The sequence below is a fragment of the Terrapene carolina genome, unplaced genomic scaffold (genome assembly GCF_002925995.2).
Source record: "Terrapene carolina triunguis isolate 2854851 unplaced genomic scaffold, T_m_triunguis-2.0 Scaffold88, whole genome shotgun sequence".
In the NCBI taxonomy this organism is placed as follows: domain Eukaryota; kingdom Metazoa; phylum Chordata; order Testudines; family Emydidae; genus Terrapene; species Terrapene triunguis.
In genome coordinates this window covers 44316939-44341546 of record NW_020664439.1, presented here as the reverse complement: position 1 = coordinate 44341546, position 24608 = coordinate 44316939, and the positions used below count along the sequence as shown (strand labels likewise).

The 24608-nt window shown below is 42.9% G+C and overlaps 1 protein-coding gene across 4 annotated transcripts in view; it reads right to left on the bottom strand.

The window, feature by feature from the left end:
• ABCC5 (ATP binding cassette subfamily C member 5) overlaps nucleotides 1-24283 on the bottom strand; it is a 62961-nt gene extending 38678 nt beyond the window's left edge. For 2 of the 4 annotated variants that reach the window (XM_026650098.1, XM_026650097.1), the window contains exons 1-4: nucleotides 24263-24282; nucleotides 22970-23140; nucleotides 527-687; nucleotides 115-270 (exon numbers count right to left, since the gene is read on the bottom strand). In XM_026650098.1, the coding sequence (XP_026505883.1) occupies nucleotides 115-270; nucleotides 527-687; nucleotides 22970-23086 (434 nt within the window). In that variant the 5' untranslated portion in view covers nucleotides 23087-23140; nucleotides 24263-24282. Of the gene's footprint in view, nucleotides 1-114; nucleotides 271-526; nucleotides 688-22969; nucleotides 23141-24262 lie in introns of all 4 variants that reach the window. The other 2 variants (XM_026650095.1, XM_026650096.1) reach the window with 2 other exon arrangements.
• Nucleotides 24284-24608: the final 325 nt, after the last annotated feature.

The window sequence follows — 24608 nt, the reverse complement described above, 5'->3', positions numbered from 1 at the left end:
TGCTTTTTCAATGTTAGCACATGCAAATATCTTCAAAAATACCAGGCTAGAGTATACACCAGGCTGCAAAGGGCTAGAGTACAGGGGAAATAATATGGACCAGCGGATCCCTACCTTCTACAGTTAACCTCTGAAGACTCATGCTTTGACAAAGGCCACACATCGTCCATAAACAGCTCCCCTTTCTTGTATGCTGTGTGGGCCAGAGGAGTGAGCCATGAAAAGGTCATGCAGGAAAAAAGTCCAGCATTGTCTACTGGGTGCTGGTGTCTAAAAGAAGGAGAAATTACAATGAAATGAAAGAGAGAAAAAACTGCAGCATCCTTCAAGAAAAACAAAATCCACTCCCATTACAAGTCTCATCTGAGAATTCTGCAAGGTCTACACAAAGGAATACTTGCTAAATACATTTTCAAAGAGGACATTTCAGCATCAACCAATGAATTGAAGAGCTGCAATCACACTCAGTCTATTTTCAAGAAGGCTGAGGTTGCCAGATCAGTTCTTTTGTAGCACAAAGTCTTACTTGGAAGTAGTCCGTATGGGTTTTAGCACGTTGAAGCCATGGTGATATTTGCCCTTGTGATGCTGCTCATCCAAAATTCTCAGCTGCGAATGCATGGAAATGTCCAGCGGAAGGCCTTCTGCCCGCGCTGCTGTTTCCAAGGCATCTTGACATTCCACCTGCTTTTACAAACAAGACAATGGAGTCAGAAATTCAAGAGTTCCACGATAGTCTTAAAACCAATCATTTCTGTCTCCAGCAACTTCACACCTGTTATTGCTGTGGCTCACTGTGATAATGCAGAGCAATCACTGTAACTAAAGATCTCTGGGGACAAATGGATAGCTTGGGGGCAGCAAACCAACATGGGAGGTCCCATATAGTCTAGCTCTGCTTTAGCTCTCTGGATTTCTAGAATGGTGGAGCTCAAATAGTAGCATCGTATCCATGTGTTTTGGGTTACAGAGGATTAAGTACATACACTTGCCAGACTAGATCAGAACAATGGTCCATCCTGCCCTGTGCCTGGTCTCTGGCCCAGTACCAAATGCTCAGAGAAAGATGTAGAACACTCATGATGGACAATTATGCAATACCATGCCCAATGGAGAGGATTCTTCCGAAATTCAGGCAGTTGGTTATTGGCTTATGTCCATATTAAGCTCTATGCCTCAAAAATACCCTGCAATAGTTCAACGGGTTAAATAGGCATTGTGTGAAAAAGTATTTCCTTTGATATTCACAACCGTTGCCATTTACTTTCTCATAATACAGACCAGGGATAGCCAATGAAAGGCAATTACACTTGTTCATAGAGGAGCTTCCTGAGAGCAGAGACTCCTTTTCTCACTGCTTCATGGCCCCTCCCGAGGAAGCAAATACGCTACCCTCATTTTGGCCAAGAGATATTTTCACAGCTGTCTGAAAGGATGGAGTTGAGTTCCAAAGAAGGGAGGAGAACGTACCACTCTGGACATACAATGTGTCAGAGAGCCTCATGGAACTTCCTTTATTCAGGGGCCAGACACAGCAAGGGTACCAGGCGACTTAGTACCAAAGTGTACACTAGCCCAGTGCTCAGTACTGTCCCCACTAACTTAAATGGGAGCAGGATTAGGCCCGTTTACATGAAAAAAAGTGATACTGAGTATTCTAGTTCTTAGAGACCAGTATGCTTTGTACAGCATCCTGAATTTAAAATCTTTGCCACTTTTCACACGGAAACAACACGCACGTTTCCCCATTAACTGCCTTATCAATGGTGTGATTATTCTACTTCTTGAAAATATCAGCTGTAGCTAGCTAGTAGTCTCCTGAAGCATGATACCCTCTGGGTTAAATGTCCTAAAAGGCTATCAATACCAAGTATTTGATTCCCATTCTCTCTGGTTATATGACTTTGTTAGAAGTATTGATATTTGTCTGGGATTCAGGCTCACAGTCCATCAATATGCAAGCTTTATGGTATTATTAGGCCTCCATATACCCCAATGTGTACAAGAGACAAGGACAATAAATTCAGAGGGGCATAAATTCACCCTTCAGTTATTTAAATAGCACCCCAAAGTAGGCCAGGCACCCTGCAGAAACCCAAAAATACACAGTCCCACTCCCAAAAAGCTTACCATCTAAATCTAAACAAAAGTGTGGTGACTCAGACATATGTACACCCTGAAGACTGAATTAAGATTTTATTTAATATAATATAACTGACTCACTTCTTGTGGGCAACGCCTTCCTACTAAGCCTACCCAAATCAACATTTACCATTCACTTAAAAAGTAACAACCAAGCAAGTAGATCTATTGGATCCACCTTACCGCTGCATCCTGCAGTTATTTTCCACAAGTTTATCAGCACAGACCTGATAGTTGGGCTCCTCTGTGGCCCACGTGACATGAAGAGGACACAAACCTAGCCAGTGTAACGCACAGGGCACAGACGCTTTCCTACAGGAGCAAGCAGCTCACGGAACACTGAAGAAGATTTGACTTGAGTCGGCAGCTCATAGAGCCCAATAGGAACCATCTTGGCACAGATTCCCCAACTGGATCCTGCAGTGCAATCCCTAGCCAATGATGCCCCGCTGCCTCTGTTTGCCAAGACACAGACAGATCTGTCTGAGCACCTCAACACTGATCAAATGGTCTGGACCAGCGCTTCTCACTGTAGAGTTAGCTGCTGTCTCCAAGGTAAAAGCCAATGTTGCAGAGAATGCACTGTATACTGCCCCAATAGCAGGTCTGGCAAGGAGAGGAGAGCTTAGAATGTACTGCCCGCAGTTGCGATATATACCTGGAAGCTGGATAGTCTTGCAACCAGCAAATATTAATAACCATCACTTAAAATTCAACAATCTGAATAAAACCAAAGAAACTGTATTTGGCAGATAAAAGCTTATGCTTACGAATGAACTCACACAGATAAATGACAAAAACACACCACATCAACCACGGGTAAACACTTTTCGCAAAACAATCACTCCCTATTTGATCTCTCAGTCTTTGTCCCAAAGGAAACCTGCACACCACCTTCAAAAGATGAGTCTGGGAGCTTAAATTCAGAACTTAGCCAGACACTAAAAATCACAGACTCAGAAAAGACACTGTATTTATGGCTCATTACAACAATCTAACTCACTAACTCTCCTTTGTCCTGTGACTGCTGAAGTGGTAACTGCCCACGTCACCTCGAACGGAATGGCCTCTTGCAACATGTGTTAACTTCTTATGTTTAACACTCTGTTCCAAGTTGTATTTAGCTGTGACACTTTCCCAGACCTGAAGAAGAGCCTATGTAAACTGAATAGCTTGTCTCTTTCACCAAGAGAAGTTGGTCCAAATTAACTCCACTCCCCCTCCCCCCCCGGTCTCTCAACTTCAATCTAGACAATCCAAAGATTTTTTTAAGCACACGCTATGTAAACAATTTGGTTACCCTGAGCTGCCACTCAACAGAATTTCTCTCAGCATGCCTAGAAGCGACTGAATGGTACATGAATAGGAAACTGCTTTTGAAAGGAGTCTATATTCTTCTCAATACACAGGACAATAGGTGTGTGTAAACCCCTGGGCAGCAAGAGGAGAATGCATCTCATGGTGTTGGCACAGCAGACAGAAGCTTGAAGAGTTGCTGTAAATGCCAGATTTGAGTCACCAGAAAGCAGTGCACCACACTGCTGTATAATAATGATGTCTTTGAGAAGACCCTGCAGCTCTTTTCAGAGTAGCAGCCGTGTTAGTCTGTATCCGCAAAAAGAACAGGAGTACTTGTGGCACCTTAGAGACTAACAAATTTATTAGAGCATAAGCTTTCGGATGCATCCGAAGAAGTGGGTTGTAGCCCACGAAAGCTTATGCTCTAATAAATTTGTTAGTCTCTAAGGTGCCACAAGTACTCCTGTTCTTTTTGCAGCTCTTTGTGTCGTATTAAAAAAAGCCAATAAAGGCATGCAGTTTTAAGCCAAGTCCACACTAAAATGTTAAGATGACCCAGCGACACTGCTCAGGGGATGTGAAAAATTCACACCCCTGAGAGACGTAGTTAAGCCGACCTTGTCCCTGGTGTAGACAGCACTAGGTCGACAGAAGAATTCTTCCATTGGCCTAGTCACCACCTCTCAGGGAAGTGGATGAACTACCGCAATGGGAACCCCTCCCGTGGCTGTACTCAGTGGCTACATTGAAGCGCTATAGTGTTGCGGCTGTGCCACTCTAGCCGCTGAAGTTTAGATAAAGCCTTAGGTCTGATCCATACTGGCAAGTTTCTGCGCAGTAAAGCAGCTTCCTACGCTGTAACTCCCGAGGTGTACACGCTGCCAAGCCACTTTGCATGCAGAAACTTGGATTACAGCGCTGTGATTGGCCTCCGGGAGGTGTCCCACAATGCCTGTTCTCACCTCTCTGGTCATCGGTTTGAACTCTACTGCTCTGTCCTCCGGTGACCAACCATGAGCCCCACCCCTTAAATTCCTTGGGAATTTTGAAAGTCCCCTTCCTATATGCTCGGTGACGCTTCCAGTGGTCTCAGTGCCTCTTTCCAAGTGACCATGCTTGCTCCACGCACCAGGCGATCCCCCGCTTGGAGCAATGCCGAGCTGCTAGACCTCATCAGCATTTGGGGAGAGGAGGCTGTCCAGTCCCAGCTGCGCTCCAGCCATAGGAATTATGATACTTACGGACAGGGGATGTGAGCGAGTGCTGGACCCAGACTAGAAGGAGACTTGTCTGTAAAAGGAAGTTTACTGGGTGAGGTTTTTATCTGTATTCCGTTTTCTTAGACATAGACTTGAGTGTTTTATTTTATTTTGCTTGGAAATTCACTTTGTTCTGTCTGCTATTACTTGGAACCACTTAAATCTTACTTTCTGTATTTAATAAAATCACTTTTTACTTATTAATTAACCCAGAGTATGTATTAATACCTGGGTGGGCAAACAGCTGTGCATCTCTCTCTATCAGTGTTATAGAGGGCAAACAATTTACGAGTTTACCCTTTTTCTCTGACAAGGGGGGGGAGGAGGAGGAGGAGAAGAGGCAGGAGCGAGGCCTTGGGGAAGGGGCTGGAATTGGGGCATACCCCCTCCAGGCCCCTGTGTGAGCACCCCCATGACCCCAGCCCACACCCACAGCCCTCTGCCCACCCCTGCACCCCCCTCACATACCCCAAGCCCCCTGCCCTGACTCATGCACCCCCACACATACATCCAGCCCCCTGCACCCCTTCACACACATCCAGCCCCACCCTAACCCCTGCAGAGGTGGGGGGGATCCTGTTTACCCCCTCCCCAGCCCTGCTGCGCTTGCAGTTTACCCCTGACCACTCCCTTGCTCCAGAGACCAACCCTAGCTCCTGCCCCACTGTGCTTTTACCCCCAGCCCCTTTTACAATCATTCCCCAGGGGAGCCCACAAATATGTTTGGCGCCGGGCCCACAAAAAGTTAATCCGGCCCTGACTTTCTCACTCTGAACTGGTTAGTGACCGATCGGTAGCAGTCTGGAGTAGCCAGCTTCCACAGTGCAATGGCCATGCGCTTCTCCAACGGCAAGGCAGCTCTCATTCGCATGTCCTTGCGCCACAGGGCTGGGGCAAGCTCACACAGTCCCATGAATATGGTTTTCCTCATCCGAAAGTTCTGCAGCCACTGCTCATCATCCCACACGTGCATGACGATGTGATCCCACCACTTTGTGCTTGTTTCCTGAACCCAAAAGCAGCATTCAACTGGGCTCAGCACCTCCATGAATGCCACAAGCAATCTCATGTTGTTGCTACTACGCAGGGTGAGATCAATGTCGCACTCCTCTTGCCTTTGTAGTTTAAGGAATAACTCCACTGCCACTCATGACATGTTAGTCAGAGCAAGCAGCATATTGGTTAACAGTGTGGGATCCATTCCTGCAGACCGAAGATACAGAGTGTGCAGTACACAAACCTTTGAAAGATGGCGCCAAATGCGGACGGAAGCACAGGGGTTGCTGGGATGCGAAGCAATGCATCCCGGGGCATTAGGCAGGACCCAGGATGGCCCGCAACACCCTCCGTCTTCCCACAACACTTAGTGACAGAAGAGGAAGAGATGCTCTGTGGGATAGCTGCCCAGAGTGCACCGCTCCGAATGCCACTGCAAGTGCCACAAGTGTGAACACGCTATTGTGCAGGCAGCTGACAGTGTGAACACACAACAGCGGTTTCCCTTCAGCGCTCTCTGAGCGGCGCTGTAACTGCCAGCGCTGTAACCCTGCCAGTGTAGACACGGCCACAGTGAAATGAAGCTTCTACAACACACCTATGCTGATTGTACCATCAATGCACAGCAACAGACTTAGCACTGTTTTTAGTTAATATCAAATTCAGTTGTCCTGGGCTTCTGAACTCTTAGTTTATATGATCATTTGTTCAGCACGGACTACGTGCTGAACTCCCCTTGTGGCACAGGTTTCTTTTATTTTACTTGGTAAGTAAACTAGCATGTACATCAGCAAATACGTGAAATAACAGGCTTCAACACATGTCTACTGGATTCAGTGACATCCAAGTTGTGGGCATGCATGCCAATAAATGGGGCAATTCCTGCCACACTTTTTCTAATTCACTATCTTGCTAACGCAGCATCGGGGGTTATAGAATATTAAAATACAAATACATTAAAAGCACATCTAGATTGCAAAGTCAAGCACTCAAAAGTTAGGAAACGGCAGGTTTATAGCTGCCCTTTGCACATCCATCCTGTGACTTGAGTAAGGTGGGACCCGTGATAATACGTCATCACATAATTAAGGAATGTATCATAATCTATATGCACAAGGGAGACAAATTAAGGCTGTACAGGCACCCTTTCTACTAGCATTCCCCAATTTTCAGATATTTGACTTTGCAACCAAAAAATATTTAAGAGAACTTTTATGTAATTTCCCAGGGAAGGGGATGTTTTGTTTTTTAATTATATTACATGCAACTGTAATAAGTCATCACCCATCAAAATGAATCACCAAGTTTGGAAACCTGGACCTTCAACACTGCAGCACAGACTGCTACCACGTGAACTACAGGACTAATTACATTAAGTTGGCAGCAGGAGAAGGCTGTTCTCCCAGAAAGGGGGTGAGGGATTCAGAGGGGATGAACCACTGGGTTCGGGTGGTGGATTTGGGAAAACCAGCCTGATCTCTTCACCTCTAGATTTGAGAGAGCTCCTGCCCCATGTGGTTCCCCAGGATAGCCCCACTGGCCCATTCTCCCTATGTGCTGGGGAAGCCCTGCCCAGAAATCTTCTCCCCACTCCTAACCTAGTGGATGGAGTCACAGCACCACTCAGGTTTGGGACAGCCAGGCACCAAGTCACAACCCTCAGAAGGGACTGGAACAGGAGCCACTGCTGGAGGGTGTGATGGGGAGGCTTGCTCTCCAAAACCCATCCTGGGCCTTCCCTGCACACCAGGCTTGGATTGGGGTTGCAGTGCCGGGGCGGACGGTTCATAGATGTAGCGGCGGGTCACCAAAAGAAGACAAAAAAGGCAGTTGGTGGGTTGCCTTAGTAAGAAGTTTCAGAACCCCTGATATATAAATTGCTTGAGAAGAAAGTTTGATGTGATTAAATGTATATAAAACCCCAAATATACATGCTACCCCAAAAGTTAGAAAGAAGTTGGGGGGGGAGGAAGAAAGGGGTGAGGGGGAAATTGCTTGGCCAAAATGGAGAACTAGTCTGTGTATAGAATTCTTCTGGGATCTTTGCAGTTAAGAGATTGGAATGGGTGAGGTTTTATCTGAATAGTTTACAGGTATAGTCAGTTACTTAAATTCATTTGTCCCCAGGACAGCTCCAGGGTAATAGGAAGAAGCAGATATTCTGCTGAATGCAATTCCCTTATTTTTTCAGGACCAAGGGTATATCAAGCAGCGTTTTTAACGAGAAATGAGAACTGATAAGAGCAGCATTCCCCTGAACCAGTTCTCACACAAAAGCACAGACATCTATGTGTGCTCATTCCTGCATCAGGAGTCCACATAAGAGGGGTCAAACAAGGACTAACAGCAGGACTGTGGCTCAGGATTAAAGTGCACAGGCAGAGCAGTATATACTGCGAGGAACAGAATGGGTTGGTTCATCTGTCAGTACTACATCAGGGTCATCAGCCCTGTTTGCACTCTAAATGCACTCTGGGTACTAGCAGAACTCTGGGATACTAACAGAAGCTCCGACTGTCCACTTCCTTACTTGGCTATGGCTTAAAAACCAACATTAGTTTGTTTTGCCTGAAGACAGGGAAGTGTTTCAATTAAATTTTTCTAGGATGATTAATGCTGCACTTTTTCCCCTGCCTGGATTTCCTTCTTTGTCCAGACTGTTCAAGCTTTCATCTGCATCAGTCTGTCCTCACACCTCCCTGCCAATTTTCTTCTGAGTATCTACGCTGTAGCTATAAAAACAGGATGGTTTCAACAGGCTCATTGCATACTTAGTATTTAATTATATATTTGTAAAAACATCAATGTGCTGTATAGCCCACTTCCAAGTGCCCCAGTGGGAAAAAGGAGAGGCACTTTTAAAATAATTCTGTTTTCAATTTCTTCCCTCTTCTTCCCCCTTTCCCCATGCGATTTAGCCACTCAAGTACATATACTCCCCCATCAACCCACAGTTCATTCACAGCAAGGTGCTGCGACACAATGGGTGTGAGTTTAATGTTTGCATGTTTTTGGTAGTTCACAGAAACACATTCATCTAATGCGTATGTATGAAAAGGGAGGAGACAGACTTTCATTCCTTGATTTGTTTTGTCCTAGGCATCATCACAGTCATATAACCTGCAATTCCTCTGACAGGTGCAGCTTTGGTTACACAGGTTTTCACTTCACTTCCTTGCTATTGACATGTAATAGAAGAGTGCATGAAATTTTCAGGGTCCCTCCTAGTTTGAGCTGCTCCATCTCAGGAGAAATGAAAAACAGCTCCTCCCTGCATCACCACCCATCTCAATTCAGAGACAAATAGGACTTTTCTACCCAAGCCCCAAGTGAGTGACTTTAGAAAGGATTAACTTTTGAGAAACGTGCTCTGATTTGCCTTGAAGCTCCCCCAAGACACAGCTATTGAAAATCCAATCACCCTCTATAATCCCACACACTGCCAGTACATGCGATTTGGGGATCACCATCACTACACAAAGCCTCTTCCTACATGTGGGTGCTCATTTTCTGAGCCAGGCTAAGTGGAAGCTTACGCTACAAAACCATACACACCCAGTGTTAAACTAAGAACATGTAAATGCAGGTTAAGGTTAACACACCCACTCTATACATAGGTACTGCAGGAGTCTACAAATGATTTTTCACATCATACTAGCTAGGAATCTGGGAGTGAGTTAAAGCTGTAATATGTCTGACCAGTTTTTATCGTGAGTGGAGTGTGTTTAGAAATGGCCTTTAAATATTAACTGCTTTCTATGGGGTGTTTAAACCACAAGTATAAATACATACCTAGGCCCTGGCCATTACATACATAATCAGAGACAGGTGGAATTTTTTTTAAATAAATATTTTGACACCGGACTTATCCATTACAAAACTATTCACTATATCACTAATTTATGCTACACGGATACAAAGAAAAAATACACAGGCCTCACAGATGAGTAATATTTTTAAAGTTCCAGGTCTTTAAAAAAAAAAAAAAAATGGACGGGGGAAGAGAGGAAGATGTGGACCAGCTCTTTTCCCCAATCAAAGATTACTGGTGGGAAGCATTTTATTTTATGGAACAACCCCCAAAACAGCATTTGAAGCTACATCTTAGCTCTGAAACCGAACATTTATATTTCCATTTTATGTCCCCTCCAATAATTTGCATAAATCAAGTTTTAATATTTAAACTTAACCACTAGGGCATATCATAGTAGGAGAGCAGCAACTATAGTTAAGATTGCATAACTGTTTCCATTGTAACCCACTTTCCATCAACTAACTTTCAGTTTCCAGGCTGAAATTTCATAGAGTATCTGGCTGGTTTCACTACCCTTGCAAGTTTGAGCAAAATCAGTTCCGCCATTTTTTGGCACAGAGAGAGTAAGGAAGTTTATCCTGTTATACAAGAATGCTAGCAACTCTTTTGTACCACTATCGTCGAAATCGCTGTGGGTTGAACATTTCAATTTGGTATGGGTAACATCTCTCACTGAGCAGCAGTACTCCTGCCTTCTTCTGTAGGAAAGTGGTTTGATTTGACTAAGTTATTAGCTTCCAGGAGAAAAGGAAGTCACCAAGCTGGACATACAGATTAGATTTTTTGCTAAACTTGAGAGATGCAACTAAGGAAGGTTGTATTGTGTGTGAATGTTTAGCTGCAAACCAGCAAAAACCTTGGCAGTTGTGCAAGGGCTGATGCATTGTATTTGAGTAGTAGCGTGTGATTGTGTAACTAAAGAATGTGGCAATAATACATATGTGCAAAGAGGAAGAGTTAAGTTTGTACATAGAACAACCTGCATTTTCAAAATGGAGTGCTTCACTATGCAATCTGACAGTCCTATTTGTGATGCCAACAGGCCAGCTCAAATCAAATCCATAGGCCAATTCACTTGTGTGTGAATATCAAATAAATGTTAATGTTCTTGTCTTCACTTGCCTATAATCTGTTTATTATCACATCACATATATCCCATACTTTATTAAACCTAGATCAAAAGTATAGGTTAGTGTTAAGATAAGAATTTACTTTATGTGTAAGCTTCATGAAAACTAATGAAAGATTGTTTGGATTGCTGTAACTAAAAACATTGTGTAGATCTCTGTAATTGGATTGCCCATCACTGGGTTTGGGTTTGAAGCTTTGGAATTGTAAATGAAGATGCATGCTAACTTCAAAAGCATGAGTCATTGGGTTTGACAGTCCGAAATCCACACAGACCCAGTGTGCGTTTAGTCAAAGGAAAAGCCCATGCTGTGATGAAAACACTTGCTAGATTGTTTTCCAGGGAAAACAGCTGTAAGAATGGATCCAGGGAATGATCCGGTCTCTCTGAGCTGTTTGGACACTTTCAGAGAGCATTCCAGATGCAAGACAGAGATCCCCAAAGGTTATTTTGGGTAACTCAGACTCTTAGGGAAAACTAGCAGATCACTACATCTCTGCTATCACTTTGGATTTACAACCTTGGACTCACCTTTTAATGTATTTTACCTGCTTTAACCTCTCACTAACTCATTTTTTCTTCAGAGTAGCAGCCGTGTTAGTCTGTATCCGCAAAAAGAACAGGAGTACCTGTGGCACCTTAGAGACTAACACATTTATTTGAGCATAAACTTTTGTAGGCTACAGCTCACTTCATCAGATGCATAGAATGGACCTTTAAGTTAGTTTATTAGAGAAATTGGCTGCCAGCTTTGTTTTTGGTGCAAGATTGAGAGTATCCATTGACCTGGAGTAAGTGGCCAATCCTTTGGGATTGGGAGTAACCTAATTGTTACCTGATTTAGGAGGTTAATAATATTAATTTGGATAGCATGGGTTTTAGGCTTGCCAATCTGTTTGATCAGAAGATAAGAAGGTTCTTGTCCCGAATCAGACTCCAGAGAATTTACAAAGGACCCTCAGGGGTATGACAGGAAGCTCACACGGAGACAGATATAGCCTTAAAGACTTTTTATTAAGATAAATGAAGTAGTAATTAAATGGTAAAATAATCAGAGTTACAAAGTTACAATTGTATTACTGCTATTCAAAAGATACATATGGTATTATACGCTACAAAGCCTTGGTTAATATACTCCTTGATGTCCTGTGTCGCTCACCATCAGGTTCAGCCTCGCTTCTGGTGGTTCAGGTTCATCAATTCTTGAGTGAGAGATGCAACACTTAAAAGCTAGAGCTAAGAGCTATCGAAGCTAACTTAAGAGTTTACTTACCTAACAAACTTAAAATTAAAACCTAATAAACAAAACTAAGAACAAAAGCTTAGGGAAACCAAGCTTCGCCTAGTCCCCTTGGAATTTAGAAAGTTTAAGAACAACAAGTACAGCCTCCTAGTCTACTCTAGCAAGGTGGGTCACCTCTTTTATAGGGCACAGGTGCCTGAAATCCTTCCTCTTATGCCCAAACTTCATTCCTCACCCACAAAAATGTTAGGGTACACTTACTCCATAGGCTAGTGTGTTTGTACGTATTGATGACATGTACATATTAATGACAGATCATACACACACGTTATTTTTGTTCTCCTGATTGTTTTGGTTCTTTCCTTGTGATTTACCTGTTAAGTCTGAGGGTACAGACTTGGAAACCCTCTATGCCATTCTACCATTATCTATCTAGGTGAACGGTCTTATACATATGTGTGGGTGTTGACTTGCTATCTGGGTGAAAGGTGCCAGACATATGCAAGCCAACTTTGCTATCTGGGTGAAAGGTCCCAGTCATAGATATGCTAACTTTGCCTTGGCTCAACATACAGGATATGGCCTGTAGGTCCCTTGCATTACATCCAAACTTATTTTAATATAATTACAATAAAACAAATACTTAAACTATAAGGAAAAAAAATTATATATATATATGCATGCAAGTAGGTTAATTCTATAGGCTACATAATGTAAGGTGATTTTTGGTTTTAATAACCTATCATCATGAAGCGTAGCTTGTCTGGGCAGCAAGATGTGCTGGAGACCCTACAAGAACTGTTTGTGACTCCATGGTAAAACTAATATAGTAATCCAGGAGTACACATTTGTTACTGCCTTGGTGAAATCTAATTATAGAATATAGCTCCAGTTTGGACTGTCTGCCCTGTTTTCTGATAGTGAGATCTGAGATTGGCACTCTCAGTTGTGAGCTACTAGACAGCGTGACACTATTAATGCAGCTTTTCTCACTGGAACATGAGAAAGATGGATCAGCTCTTCACTGCAGAAGCCTGGAAATAGTCTCATAGAAGTAAACACTCCAGAACAAAGATTCTCAAACTGTGGTCCGCGGAGTTCCCTCTAAGGTGTGCGGCTGCCCAGGCGCGCACAAGAGAACGAAGGGCCACCCACCTAATTAGTGGGGCCGTGCAGTTTTTTTTAATATAGCGCTTTTATCCAAAGTGCTTTACAATACTTAGCTAATGGCACAAACAACATTTGGAAAGATCGTTAAGTGGTCCGCTGAGACCCTCAGCAATTTTCAAGTGGTCCATGGGAAAAAAAAAAGTTTGAGAACCACTGCACCAGAATAAAGAGGATCACATCATCTAACACAGGTGGCCAGGAACTTTCACAACAGCACTTACCTAAGGTACCTACAACATTCCTGCAGTTCAAGTATTAAAGTTTCTGCCTTGTCCAACTGTGTCTGTAGTTCAGGCTAATGTGGCTTACAGTTGCAAAAACGCTGGAGGCACTGCTTGGATAGGATTCTTCACTATATGTAGGGCACACACTCCAGCTCTGTGTTAGAACCAGAGGCCATGTGGGAAGACTTGGCACAGTAGGAACAGCTAATCAGCTTTTAAAAAGTAAATTATAAATTTGGGGGGAGGGGGCACAGAGCACTGCTAGGCAGAAGACTAGGGGCAAATCTGACCACATGCATCAGTGTCTTATGCTGTGGTTCAGATGAAGGGAAAGGAGTTTCTTTATCTGCAGAACAGCAGCTGTAAAGACCCAAACAGCAGACCTATTCCAGGCCATGGATAATCTGGGTAAACTGGCTGTCTAGACTGTTACAGAATCAATTTCTTCCCCATTATAACATTTTCTCGTTACTTTGTGAATAACCTCATTTGCGCCTACACTGAGCTATCTACCTCGGGAAGAGACAGATGCAATGTCTTCTTTGCTTGAGTGGGACTGTGGGGGAATTTTTGCCTACAGCTGTGTGCGTTGGATCCATTCCCTTCCCTGCTGAAGCTCTATGGCATATGGGGAAGTAAAGGGTAATTATTGATCTGCTTCCCCCCCCAAAAAAAAAAAATCATAATAGGCTTAAACTCTTTTTAGAGACATACTATGGACTTAACAGTGACCTATTATGAACACATTTTTGAATCTTTATGAAGAGTTTAGAAGGCCTGAGAGTTTCTGATCTTTGATTTCTTTTTTTAATCTACACTAGAAGATGGTGTCATCAGTTTGTGACTGCAGAACTAATGAACAAGTCAAGAGTCAATGTTGAGCACTTCAGGGGATGGGCTTTAGGTAATGTTTTTGTTAAGATCTATTTAAACTTAATGAGTAGCGAACACTTTTGAGAGAGAACATCTCTAATGAATATGAAGGAGTTAGAATGCTGCAATCAAAGACGAGAGCACTCCCAGAAATCACACTCAAGACATCCAGTCAGTCCTCCAGCAAAGGCAGCATTGGTAGCCTTGGTATTTTTAAGGGGAAAAAAAAAGAATTTAAAAAAAATTCTACTTCATGTTCTTAAAGCCTGTTGTGTCCATGTATCATATGACAGGTGAGTGCATGAGAGAGTATCCAGAAAGGTGGGGGGGAGAGGGTTTGTGTCTTAGTCTGTTGCATGTTTTTGTTGAGCCAATACAAATATCTAAACTGAATAATCTTGCCCTCATTCCCAACTTGCCTCTACCTTAGAGCAGGGGTGGCCAACCTGTTGCTCCTGAGCCGCATGTGGCTCTTCAGAGGTTAATATGCAGCTCCTTACCTAGGCACTGATTCTGGGGCTGGAGCTAGAGATGCTATCTTTCCAATGTGCTGGGGGGTGCTCACTGCTCAACCCCCTGCTCTGCTCCAAGCCCTGTCCCCACTCCACCCCTTCCCCCAAGGCCCCTGCCCCTTCCCCTGAGCCTGCCATGCCCTCGCTCCTCCCCCTCCCACCCACAGCCTCCTGCGCACGTCAAACAGCTGATTGCAGTGGGTGGGGGGGAGTAGGCGCTGATTGGTGGGGGCTGCCGGCAGGTGGGAGGTGCTGGGGAGTGGATGGGGGGCTGCTGACATATTACTTTGGCTCTTTGGCAATGTACATTGGTAAATTCTGGCTCCTTCTCAGGCTCAGGTTGGCCACCCCTGCCTTAGAGATCCACACCATAGGTCCTCCTAGGTTCGTGTAACTGCTCAGAGGCTGGTAGGATAGTTCTCTCAGAGGGGAGAGGAACGCTCAGAGCTTTAAGAAAAGAAAGCTGAAGAAAACAGATGGTATTGTTATTATCTCCTATTTCCCTCCTCTTGACCGCAGAAACCACTTTCTCTACCCCTGACACACGCACTGTCAGTGACAGGCTTCCCCTGTGCATGCTTGTTCTAGTAAGAACTGACGTTCTAATAAATGAACTGTAATCCAGTTCCCGACAGTAGTGCAGAAGCTCCACTACAGGGCAGTCAAACTGGATTTTTAGAACCACTATCCCCTCCAAGTTATTCCTTCAGAGTTCATCTTCTTGGTCTCCCACTGTCAGATACAACCCAAAATACTTCCCAATGTCTGTCATCTTACCTCTTGCCTTGTCTCTGTACCTCACTTTCACTGACTAACTGTTCCTTCTCTGCTCTCTTCTCCCCTGCCTCCTATAGCAAGACAGCACAACATATGCAACTACCATAATGGCAGAACCAATCTACTCCCTCCGGTCAATACGCTGCTCCCTCAGTCTACAGGACATGGGCACAGTTTCATGGAGCAATGGGAGTCCAGCAGAAGGAATTGCTGGACCAGCACTCCTCTACTACAGCAATTTACTCTCAGCATTAGCAGACCAGAAACAGCACAAAAGTGGAATTTCTCCTCCAATACATGAGGTGTAGGCTAAGTGCTTGGCAGAAGCAAAGATGAGTTTTTTAAGAATGAGTGTTTTTCCACTCATGGATGAAAGTTAACACTCTGATAAACTCTTAGGGTATGTATACACTGCAATTAAACACCCGCAGCTGACCAGAGCCAGCTGACTGGGGCTTGCAGGTCTTGGGCTGTAAAACTGCAGTGTAGATTCATAGATTCAAGGACTGGAAGGGACCTCGAGAGGTCATCGAGTCCAGTCCCCTGCCCGCATGGCAGGACCAAATACTGTCTAGATATTTGGGTTCAGGCCGGAGCCCGAGCCCTGGGAACCTGCGACCCTCCAGTCCAAGCCCAAAATGTCTACGCCGCAATTTTACAGCCCCACAGCCTGAGCCAGCTGACATGGGCCAGCCTTGGGTGTTTAACTGCAGATAGACATACCCTTAGATCTCCCAGTATCCTACCGCATGCTTTGATAAACGAATGGTTCCTTGCAGTGGCAGAATCTCCAAGTGCAGAATGAAAACAAATTCATTCATTAATTTCCAGCACCCAGAAATTTAATTACTACAGTATGAGATGTGAAGTCTAAGATTTCTGGCTGCAGGATTTGGAGACGGTGTACCTTGTATGCAGTTTTTCTTCTATGTTAGCTGTAGTAAACTGAACTATGAGACAGTGACCAGAATCAGACTTCTACTCTACTTAAGTTGTAGCAGATAAAGAGAAGGTAAAACTGCCAAATACTAGAACAGTTTAGATCTGAACTTGCTAAATGCATCAAGTTAATGCAAAGATACCCTCCAATGTGGTGAGAGATTTTACATGTGCAAACAAATGCCTCAAGCTGGTGAGCACAGTTGTAAGAGTAGCAGAACAGACTGTTATCAACAAGTTTTCAAAAAGCATACATGTAAACACAGCCACGTTTACTGTGCTCCTGTATATCGCCTCCACCGCAGCCAAATGTTGATGGATCTGCTCACTTGGGCAGCAATTAAGCAAACAAATTCAGAACTTTGTGCCAAGTATGTCATACTTGATAAATGGCACCAATGGCATTTCACCCTATTTCTACAGCTAATCCACCAGGATTAGCTTCAAACATCACCTACAAATAAAGCCACATAGGAACGTCTTCAGATATAAAAACTGCCAGCTCAGAACAAATTCTAAAGCCCATTTGAGTCCACTGACTACATGGGAACAGAGACTGTTTTAAAGAGTGCTTGAGTATTTCAAAGATTATCTGGAAAATGTGTGTATCAGTATTTTCCACAGATTTTGGTCGTTTTTTCCCCCCAGCACCTGAATCTCAGTGAGATTCATTTGTAGGGCTCCTAGAGTATGTAATAGGAGTCTTGCTAATGTCTAATAGCAATTGTGCCGATTGCTGATCAGCTTTATGCTCAGAGTAGGTCTGAGATAACACTTTGGCTGGCAACAGCCAGTGGCCAGTCTACACTCAGGCTCCCAATACTACTGACCAGCCCCATGGTGGAGGTGAATGGTGTCAGCAACAATGAGAAATTTTAGGAGTTTCCCTAGGGTAGGCAGGATCTTTGTCTGTTTCAGGACCTAAAAATGTGGTGCTGAATCCCAGCCCTCGAGACCTTTAAGCCTTACAGATGTTCAGTGCTATCCCTGCAGGCCTGCATATTTGTCTACCTAGCCAAACTGCCTTCACCCAACAGAGCATTCAGGAAGGAATCCTGGGTAAGAATAGGGAGAATGGGAAAAGGTTGAAGAGAGAATTTCTAGGGCTCCACCCACTCCAACTCGGCAACATGGATTTTACCTGCATATTTTTAGCAGGTTCTATTGATGAGTCACTCTGATCAAAAAGAAATCAATGTGGGTACAGCACTAACCACCAGTGTTTGTGCCATGTTTGAGAGGCAGTCACATCCAGGTCCCGTGGCAAAGAGCTTAAGGGTATGTCTGCATGGCAGCTGGGAGCATGCCTCCCAGCACAGGTCAACAGAGACACACTAGCTCTACTTGAGTGAGCATACTACAGGTCGCAGAGTGACCGTGGCAGCAGTGGCTCAGGCTAGCCACCCTCTGGGTATGTACTACAGTGACCAGCCCGAGTCACTACCATGCTGCTATTTTTAAACTAGGGTGACCAATCAGAATGGGACCAGGGTGGGAGGATAAATAGGTTGCCTATATAAGACAAAGTCCCTAATATCAGGATATTTTTAATATGTTAACTGAAGCAGAGCTTAGTGTCCGTCTAGCCACACTGGGAAGCACATTCCCATTTGTTGTGTACCCTACGCCTGAGAAGAGTGTGTTGGGGGGGGGGGGGGGGAAGACAAATTTTAAGAGATTACACATACACACACACACAAATAAATTACTGCTTCAAAAATTAATTAATGACAACTCAAACTCAGGAATTTCCAGGAGTATTACATATCACTATTCCAAAATGCTTTTGGTTTTTAGGCCTTCCTGATAAATTGCTTCCTACCATTGCCCTTAAAGCTTTTCTGAAATGTAAAATTATTTCCATTCCTTATAACATGTCTCTTTTTGCAGTGGATTTCATGGACACAATTCCCAATAAGGTCCCAGCTAAGGGAAGATAAGCAATGCAGTCTCTGATATACTTTAAAGTACATGGTTAAGAAGTTTGAGAACAAAGGATACTAACTCATGTATTAAAATTCTAGTGAGATATTAATGGGATGTTTTAAAACATCCAGGATATATTATATCTGGTAAGACATGTTGGCTTTTTAGCATCAGTAAAGTGATTGTTTGTGGAACCCTCCAACTACCTTTATATTTGTTAGCGCCAGAAAGCAGCATCCTTCATCTGGAAATTAAACATTGTGAAGCATCATGGTGCTAATTAGCACAGCATCTCCTTATACAGGAGCAAAGAGAAGTGTTTAATGCATCTTACAAAATAGAATATTACAGTCTCTTCTACAACATGGCTTTTAAAAATCCAGTGTGGCAAAAGCACATGTATAATTCGTTATTACAAACACTTATCCACCTTGCTTCAATAAGACTTTCATTTCTTATTTATATTTCTTTTAATTTTTAGGTTCCCAAAACACTTTTCACAGGTCCAAGTTTCTATGACAATGCCTCCATCAGGTAGCAGGAAACCTTGGGGATTAGTCTTACCTGTATGACAGGGCACTGGGAGTTAATATTTCAGGAATCCTGTTTGAGATAAATACCATGTTGTTCTTAAAAAGAATCTCTTTTTGTCCACACAGCCAAGATCTGGTAGTGCTGTGAGCATGATAACCTTCGCTTTTGTGAAAGGAGCAACTCACTCAGCAAATACTATACTTACCCCCTACCAGCCATCCCTATAGATTTAAGATTAGCCCTTTTAGCCTTCTTTTGATAGAAGATTGGTGGCCACAGTGCCAGGCCCTGGGAGGAGATGGAATAAGAGCATCCGAATGGGAACTCCCTAGGACAAAATGACACAGAATCTTCACACACACTCAGGATTGGAGAGCGACCCGGGATTGACATGACATCCACCAGTAGCCCCTGGGTCTTGGCTGTACAATGGCTCATACACCATCCTTTTGCCCATGGAAGGTCTTATTTAGGAGACAAGTGAACTTTTGCTGATCTCAATTTATTAAGTAGGATGTGCATAACTACTGCTTCTTAAAAGCAGTTTTTAGCACATGGAGAAATACAGAAGCCAGGACTTGAAAGACACACTCAGAGGCAAATCTGGTCTGGTGCAGCTGCAGCCTTGCCTGGAAGCATGAGAACCCAGTGACTAATAAAAAAATAAATACATACATTCATGCCACCATCTAGTTCTTACATTGCATTTTTCATCTATGGATCTCAAAGCACTTTACAAAAGGAGGCCAGTGTCATTACTCATTACTTTGCAGGTCCCCACTACTTATGAGAGTCAATGAAGATGACACCCCCTCAGGATGAGAGGAGGCACGTGCCTTCAATACCCTCTGCCTGGACAGGAGGAAATGAACACCCCCCATCTTCTTCTCCGAATAAAAGCTGTGCAAACACTTCTCTGGCAGCAGACTTTGCAACATGTGTATTGTGGTACATTTGAGGCTCGGTTTCAATGCAGTACAGCTCTGAACCACCACATTTCAGCATTTTCATTTCAGATCTTTGTAGCGGCAACTTCGTTGAACAGAAACTCTAGTTTCACACAACATACGTTTACAGCTGTGTTGTAATTAGGAACAACAAAACTACAAACATTTAGCAATCCAGCTAGCATTAGCTACATTTAGCAATGTAGTCAAATAAATTGACATTGCTTAGTTAAAAAAAAAAAAAAGTGTTCCGTACATGTTGTTTGTTCTACATTTAATAACACTGACCAAGATTGTTTGAGTGCTCTCTGCCAGGACCCTCACATTATTTATTTGTACTATCTGATTGGGTCTTCTGGGCACTATTGACCAGGCTCCACTGTGCTAGGCAATCTGTGTGCGCGTATGCACTCTCACTCTAAAAAAGAGTAACAATGACAGACAAGCAACCACTTGATATTAAAAAATAAACCTGATGAGGGTTGGTTTTTTTATTTTTACTTACACACACACACACACACACACACAAAATTGTTCTACACCAGCCCTTTCTAAATCTTATTGTCCCCTCTTTGAGACTTACCTGTTTTCTGATTTTTATTTATTTTTTTTTTTATAATCCTAGCCCTTCCTGTTTTGTCCTTCTCTGTTAACCATTTGACTTTTTTTTTTTAATAAATTATATATATATATATATATTTTATTTATTTATATATATACACACACACACACACACACACACACCCAGTCCTACTGCTCCCTGTCCAGCCTGGAGCCCTGGACTATTCATCCCATCTTTGTTCTCAGTTCTCAGCCTTCCACTCAGAATTCCACACTTATGGCTGACAAAGGTACAGAGTGTTCCACACAGCAGGCACCCCTCAAGTTCCAAACACTCAGAGGGTGCATGGCCTTTCCTGACCATCCACAGCAGGGAACTCCTTAGTTGGGACCAGGTAGAGAGGTGCATCTCCAAAGATCCTGAACTGTAGCTCAAAGTGAATTTCAAAGCAAATGACCATGAAGCTTATTTCTTCTCAGGGGTTCCAAGAGAATAATTTGAAGCACAACACCACAATCAGTACAAGGTGTACTGGGCTAACTGCAGCTCACTTGGAGGTAAACAGCAGCTTTAATAGGCTGTTCTTAGGATGCAGGCCAATCAGAAGAACCATCCTAATATGGCTACAGCTGGACTAAAAACCCATTGGCTAGGAAAGAAACAAGGCTGCCCACCAATGGTAACACTGTTGTCACCACCAATTCAACAGTGAAGAGTTGCTACTGGATAATGTATATTGGTTGTAAGCCAATCATAATAACGTAATCAATGCTGCTAAGAAGCTGCACCATGACTTCAGAGGAGCCCTGCTTCAGTGTCACTGCCTGCATTAAAGCAGAAGTCAGATGTTCTGACTTGCCCTGAACAATGTCTGTTATCGATATTATGCTGAGTCACAGAGACTGTGCAGAAACTAAGAAAACTGCAGAGAATGCAAGTATACACAGCACTCAGCATTCTGCCCCACTGCAGAACAGACCATTCGATAACATTTCAGCCTCTAGTAGTGCAATGCTTTAGCCAGGATTAAAACCAACTGCCAAAAAAGGAACTTTATTGCCATTGATCTGAACTGTGTTTTTACATGTAAAGTACGATTATCTGACATTTAATATTAGCCTTTACAACAACATTCTCAATACAGTACTTGCTTTAAAAACCAAACTTTTTTTTTTTTTTTGCATGAGAAAAGTCTATAAAAGTGACGAACCTATTTTTCATACTGGGGATTTCAGACAGGTGATCTTTGTAGGGTGTTTACTATGAATTCTGACAAATTAGCATGTTTACTAGAGTTTCATATTGTGTGCATATACAAATAATAGAGAATCCAAATATAAGCAAGACATGTTTGCAGTATTAATCACTTATTTTATTCGTTGTTTAAACTAGTATTTACTTCCTTAGCATTTAGATTAAAAAAAAAAGTTCTTGTGAAAAAGATATGCCCCAATAGATTTCAAGTGTCAGTAGTCATAGTAAACATCCCTAATCTAACTTGAATTGGCATAAATAACTGGTTCTGAGCTACACCTTTCACAAAAGTTTTTTTTTTTTTTTTCTTCACTCTATATGCATCCGAAGAAGTGGGTTGTAGCCCACGAAAGCTTATGCTCTAATAAATTTGTTAGTCTCTAAGGTGCCACAAGTACTCCTGTTCTTTTTGCGGATACAGACTAACACGGCTGCTACTCTGAAACCTTTCACAAAAGTGGATCATGATTGTCAAGATTTATTGAGTAGTTTTTTTTCTGTACACCGATTTGTCTTGCAGCATTTATGTTCCTGTTACAATTACCAGCTAGCTATACATATGCATAACTCCATTCTTATTAACCCATCATAAACTCACGAGTCCTGATAACATTGGAGAAGACTAGCACAGCAGCTGAATGGCAGTGCCAATGCCAGAGTTTGGTTCTTAACTGGCAGGGACAATTAACTACTTCTGTGTCCAGCACAGGAAACACAATCAGCACTAAAGAGTAAAGAACTAGATATATATAGTGGTATACGGATATAATAAGATTCTAATTCATCCCGCTAAGTACAAACAATTCCTACTCCTAAGGCAAGTTAAACATCTGCTTCAGGAAAATAATCCTGAAAAACGCAATGCATGATTAAGAATGTCTTTAAGCTGCTAGCTCTGACTGGGGCATGATTAGCAAAGAGCTCTTTATGTTTTCATGCCATTTCTGTTGCTTGTGTGTTCAGAAGCATCATCCCAATGGCTAAATCGGACCTGTGCTTACAGATTTCTCTTGGCTTTATATCACCACAATTATATAGATAGCCCCATAAATGTGCATCAGAAAATGTTGTCTTTGTCAGACTAGTTGGCATAATTCAGTTTAGTTTATTTAATACTCTTGAAAACATCTATTTCAGTTTTGAGCATGTGTTAAGCACTAGTCTCCCCCACTAGTGCAATTTTGCACTAGAGGTTAATATATGTACAGCATGCCATCCAATGACCTCTCCTATGCAAGAGGCAGAATGCCCATCATTGACCTTCAAGGTAACAAACCTGGACAAAGCTGGCATTGCAAAATAGGGGTTGCTATATGTAATTTATTAAGCAGCCACACACAGACATGGAGAGTGAAAAAGAGAAACTAACCTTATATTTAGCTTGCTGGAATTTCAAACCTTCCTGCTCCGAGCCAGCTCTCTCCCTCACATTTCTATACCCAGGACTGGGTATAACATACTCTTTTCCTAGGTCGATGTCTTTCATCCTCTCCTTCCGTAAACGCCAGGGTTTACAGTTGTATTTTCACCTCAGAAAAATCTAAAGAGAATTAAAATCCCACTGTAAAACATATATCCTACGCCCTAAACAACCCTACATGATTTATAGGAAGCTTTTTAACCAAAGGTCTTGGGTAGCAATTTTGAAATCTTATTATAACATGTGACCAAACTACTCCACAGTGCCTTGTGGAGAACTGATCCAAGAGCACATGAACCGCTTGCTGAGCTAGTTAAAGGATATCCTAAAGTATCCATGAGACTAAAGTGACTCCATGCAGAAGGGCCACTATAACATCTCCCTCACTTATAATTTTCAAGTATTTCTATCCTATGTAATCTTAATTGCTAGACATCAGTCATTTGATTCTAGCAAATTAAAAAAGTTTTTCAAAAATGTTTCAATATCAAACACCTAGAGCTCTATTTTCTTGATTGCACAATTTTACATATTAGTATGCTAGTTTCAAAACCCATAGGACATACAGCGTGCATCTCTACAAATCTAGCACAAGATATTGTCAGTCTTCTCTACAGCACCCACAGACACTATGAAAAAAGCCTGTTCTTAAAGATAATTTTCTCTCCCACACAAGTACTATTCATCTTCATTACAAATGTGCACAAGCATTAAAATGTATTTACATTAGATTACATGCCTGCCTATACATTTATTTATAAAGAAATGCTTTGTGCTGCTGTGCATTTCAGACTGTTAACTCTTTCAGGTTCTAATAGCAAATTCATCCATAAAACTGCTTGCATTGAAGTCACCTTGTCCCATGGCATTACATTTTAGATCTCCATAGTTGTTGATTTAAAAAACAAGTCACTATGAAGAGGTCAGTTTAAATCATACTGCAGCCAGAAAAATGTACTGGTGCAATGGACCATAACCCTATCATATGCAGTAACATCCACCACCCTCTCTTATTAATTGCTTAAAGATCATTATCCCGGCTATTTCTGTAACATGCCCTTTGCCTCATATTTACAACTAGCCCTATTGATTTACAAGGTGGGTCAAGTAATAGCTTTTATTGGACCAACTTTAGTTGGTGAGAGAGACAGAAATTGGCTTATACAAGATATTACCTCACCCACCTTGCCTCTCTAATATCCCGGGACCCCCCCACGGCTACCAGACAACCTATTTACTTACAGAGAACCAGAATGTTTCCCACTATGCCCCTCCAGAGAGATCCACTCATGGAAGCAGGAATCCACGGGGGAAAAAAACACAGGGGCCTCCTCCTCCTTGCCCCCACCCTTGCCTGCCTTGGGATTGATTTGTCTGCGCCGGCCGGGCGAGAATGAGTCTTCATCTCGCTGCCGCCAGGCCTCGGTTTGCATCCAGAGCGTCCGCGGTACCTTGCTGGATGCTCCATCATCTCTGCGGCAGCACCCGCGGTGGGGCCAGCCGCACCCGGCACCCAATGGCTACAGTGCCAGCGCCACTAACGCGCAGACACCAGCAACCCCGCCTGCAGATCTGCAGACGGGAGCAG